The sequence below is a fragment of the Bison bison genome, unplaced genomic scaffold (genome assembly GCF_000754665.1).
Source record: "Bison bison bison isolate TAMUID 2011002044 unplaced genomic scaffold, Bison_UMD1.0 scf7180017846038, whole genome shotgun sequence".
NCBI lineage: Eukaryota > Metazoa > Chordata > Mammalia > Artiodactyla > Bovidae > Bison > Bison bison.
In genome coordinates this window covers 16,389-20,632 of record NW_011476611.1, presented here as the reverse complement: position 1 = coordinate 20,632, position 4,244 = coordinate 16,389, and the positions used below count along the sequence as shown (strand labels likewise).

The 4,244-nt window shown below is 53.1% G+C and overlaps 1 protein-coding gene across 1 annotated transcript in view; it reads left to right on the top strand.

The window, feature by feature from the left end:
• The window catches only part of GSK3A (glycogen synthase kinase 3 alpha), a 10,287-nt gene that overhangs the window by 1,218 nt on the left and 4,825 nt on the right, over positions 1 to 4,244 (top strand). Inside the window, exons 2-5 of the mRNA XM_010838285.1 lie at positions 7 to 18; positions 1,755 to 1,942; positions 3,244 to 3,327; positions 3,491 to 3,601. Of these exons, the coding sequence (XP_010836587.1) occupies positions 7 to 18; positions 1,755 to 1,942; positions 3,244 to 3,327; positions 3,491 to 3,601 (395 nt within the window). The remainder of the gene's footprint in view (positions 1 to 6; positions 19 to 1,754; positions 1,943 to 3,243; positions 3,328 to 3,490; positions 3,602 to 4,244) is intronic.

Here is a 4,244-nt window from a genome sequence, read left to right as displayed (position 1 = left end):
CCGGAGTGAAGCTGGGCCGTGAGTACTAGCGGCGCCCGTGGCGGGTGGAGATCGGATCCCTGAAGCCACTCAGACGTCGATCAGGTTCTTCTTTATGCTCAGGGAGGAGCTCGAGGTCACTGTGCCTTCCCAAACTGGGATCTGAGATCTACGCCCTCCCGGAGAGAGGGATTCGGGGGGGTTACCATCACTTGGAGTTTAGAATTCGAATTAGTAATCCTCCAAAAGACAGGGTCACAGGTTCCTGTTCTTCCAGTCCCGAAGTCTTGGGTCCGTGAGCCTTAAAAACAGGAATCTGATGTTGCCATCCATTCGAGAACGGATCAGGGGTCATTGTCGCTTGCAAATGGGGCTCAAGGGTTATTGTTTCTCAAGAGAACACGAATAAGATCATCACCACCCAGAGAAGGGATCTGAATTGCTCCCCTTTAGAGCATGGGGATTTGGAGTGAGTATCACTTAGAAGCAGGGATTTGGGCTTGCTGTGGCCCCAGAGAACAGAACAGGGCCAGGGCTTTCCAAATCTGATACCCAGTCATCTTTCCTTTTAAAACACTATCTGTCCATAATGTGTAGAATTGTACACCGAATGGTGGAAATTAATGATTGCTGCTTCTCTTGAGGACGGATTGGAAGTTAGCATACCTTTCAGACCAAGTTCATAGTCACTAATATTCAAGCAAAGATGTCTGTCTTGAAGGGTTTCCTTTCACAGAAAACGGAATGGGGGCAGGGGCGGTTACCAGTCCCTCCCCTAGAATAAGGATGTGAAGTTATACCCCTCTCATTATTCTGATGTATGATGTCATTGACAGTGGATAAATAGCTATATAGGATCCTCTCCCTCCCTCTCCCCTCTGAATGGATCTGATTCATCACTGACTTATTTTCTTTGGGGAACCTTTCACCAGTTACCCCAAGAAGAGGGATCCCTGTCCTCCAAGAATGCCAACTTTTGCTTCCATTCGCAGAATGCTTTGGGAATTTCCTTTAAAGGACTGAGGCCAGGATAAACCCTTGATGATAGAGATCAGGTTCACCATTCTCACTATTAAGTGTTCGTCCATTAGGGACCAGTTACGTACAGGATGGGGTCTGGGGCTCCGAACCTCACGGGTGAGGTCAGGCCAGTGCCTTTTTCTAGCCCCAGAGAGTATTTGGGTAAGAGCTAATTGTCTCAAAAGTGAGAGTTAGGGCGCCGGCACTCCCTACAGGAGGAGTCATTCTTTTCTGTCACCAGAAACCAGTGGTGAACTTAGGGAGGACTTAGAGATCACTGTCCCCCAAGCTGTGGGAAAGGTTAGGGCTTTACTGACATAGAAGTACCTCAGGATTCCTGCTCTCAAGTGGAAGAGGTTAGGTCAGGCTCTCCCTAGTGAGTAGGGAGCAGAAGGCAGTTAGCTCTCGTCATGGATGGATTCAACATCTGGGAGTGGTGGTGCCTCCTCACATCAGGAGGGACCAATAATTTGCTGCTCACCAGAAGTGGAAATTAGAGGTTACCAACCCTGGTACAGCAAGAGGTTTTATGTGTCAGTATTCTCCCCTATGGAGGAGTCAGGATTTGGGGTTCCCTGAAGGGAAGAGGGGAAAAGGCAGCATCTAGGAGCCACCTTTGAAGATGGGGGAGGGACAAAGACCGTCCCCCGCCCCATGAGCTTCCTGTAGAGACTCCCTGCCCTCTCACAGCCCCAGGATGGGGTGGTGGCCCGAGGGGAAAGGTCAGTAGATTGTGTGTTCCCTTTGCTCCCCAGGTGACAGTGGGAAGGTGACCACAGTGGTAGCCACTCTAGGCCAAGGCCCGGAGCGCTCCCAGGAGGTGGCTTACACAGACATCAAAGTGATTGGAAGTGGCTCATTTGGGGTCGTGTACCAGGCACGGCTGGCAGACACCAGGGAATTGGTGGCCATCAAGAAGGTTCTCCAGGACAAGAGGTTCAAGGTAGCTTGCGGGGAACGGGGATCAGGAGGTTTGACTGCACATGACTGGTGGGGGAACTCCAGCGAGAGTGCTGGACTTGGGGTTTGTACAGGGGGTCTGAGCATGGGCCAGAGGAGAAGAGAGTGAGCTGTGTGGGGATGTGCATTCCAGGAGAACCCAGAGCTAACTTTTATTGGGCTCTTGTTCTTCGTAAGTGCTTTTGTAGGCGAGTTTAACTTAACGCAAAGATTCTCTGAGGGTAGGTACTGTTGTTACTCCCATTCTAAGTAAGCAGAAGCTGGAAACTGACACTCAGATAAGAGAATTGCACAAGGTCAAGTCTAGAATCTGATTCCCAAGCACTTCACCTTAACCACTGAGTTACTCTGCTACCCAGAAGAGAAAGGAAGCTGGTGGGGCTGATGATTCTGTCTGCGAAGGTCAGGCTTTGCCCCCAGGGTCTGGCACTTGCTGGGAGAAATCCTGCCCGTGCTATAGATGCCTGGGTGTGGGGCCCTGTCACCCCTGAGGAAGGGGTCCTTTACCTCATTCATATATAGTGCCCTGTGAGCTGGTAGAGGCCCTTTGGATCCTGTATAGTCGGGAGGTAGGAGAAATTGAGCCTGGGCTGAAGAAACCAGGTCAGAGTTTAGGTCTCGGGCAGTGAGGACTTCAGGGGCAGGTCTTCCTCCAGGGTGCCGGTCAGAATTTGATTATAGGTGAGTCCCGAAAGTGAGAGGAATCTGAGGATAGGGGCCTCTGAGGCCCCAGGGGGGAACAGAGGAGAGGGAAGAGTGCTAAGATAGGTCTTCTGGGAAGAGGTTGAGGCTGGATCTCTACTGGGAAGGTGAGGATGAGAAGCCTGGAGTCCAGGACTCAGGATCCAAGTGCCCAGATGCCTCCCGTGAAAGCAGTGGAGCGGCCTGGGGACTAGGGGCATCTGGATGACCTCTCCCTGTCTAGTGTTGCTCGTGCCAGGCAGGGAGGTGGGCCTCATGTGGCCACATCATGTGATTTTCAAGAGAAGCTGAAGAACTTAGATTTACATGTGAAGTCATTTGCTTTGTAAACCTGAGCAAAAAATCAAACATTGTTAAGAAGTAGGCTGCAGGAAGCACATGTAAGTGGTCTGAGTTTAGTTGTGAGGGGAGCTAGGGGTGAGGAATTAGGGGCTGCTTCATATGGGGCCTTGGAGCTAACCAGCGGAGTGGCTGCTTGGCCCTGCTGGCAGGAATTGGAGTAGAGCTGTGGCGAGGGGTGCTCTGGAGGGGAGGCAGGGAGAGTGGCTTGTCTTCTGAGGCTCTCTTCCCTTGCCCCCCAAGAACCGAGAGCTGCAGATTATGCGTAAGCTGGACCACTGCAATATCGTGAGGCTGAGATACTTTTTCTACTCCAGTGGGGAGAAGGTGAGACCTGGGTATGGGGATTCCTCCTCTGCGTGGGCTCCACCCGTCTGCTGCCTTTCTCATGGCTGCGCGTCCCTTCCCCCGTTATTCCCCACACACCTTCCTCCCCCTCTTCCTTGCTCATTTCTCATGACGCCTCACACCTCTCCTTTGCTCTCTGCAGAAAGACGAGCTTTACCTAAACCTGGTGCTGGAATATGTGCCCGAGACAGTGTACCGGGTGGCCCGCCATTTTACCAAGGCCAAGTTGAGCATCCCTATCATCTATGTCAAGGTAGGCAGGCTGGTGGGCTGCGGGGGTCCTGGCCCACCAAGTCAGGTGCTCCAGACAGACTCTCCCATCATTTCCAAGTTTACATTGGTCTCTAGAGGCCTCACATACCTTGCCCTTGTCCCTACATCCCCAGAGATGGAGCTCCCCAAAGGCAGCGCAGCCCAAGCTGAGGCCTGATGCAATCCGGGAGGCAGGCTGACCAGGGCTGGGGAGGCTGCATATTACAGGCTCGTGTCCACACCAGGAGCCCACCCACCAAGTGGTGTTGGTGCGGTCAGCTCAGAATCGAGGTGGGGACTTAGAATGCAGAGGCACAGTGAGGTCAGAGTCCTGGCCCGTGGAGCCCTGGCAGAGGGGGATGGGAAGGAGGCAGGGTTGGAGGAAACTTAGTGTCCATGGAACCAGGGACTCAGGCATCTTCATTCATGGCCTGCGGAGGCTCATTCTCCTGGTGCTGTGCCCTGTGTGTTACTGTCCCTAAGGACGTATTTGAGTGAGTGACTGAGTGAGTGGGCGGGCTTCGCGATGCTGTGGAGAACGGGACCCGAGCAGCCAGCTGCATGGCGGGAGGAGGGTGGGCTCACGTTTGCGGAGGTTGCATGGGCCGTTTTTCCTCCCGCTGGCTTTAAGCATCCCAGGCCTA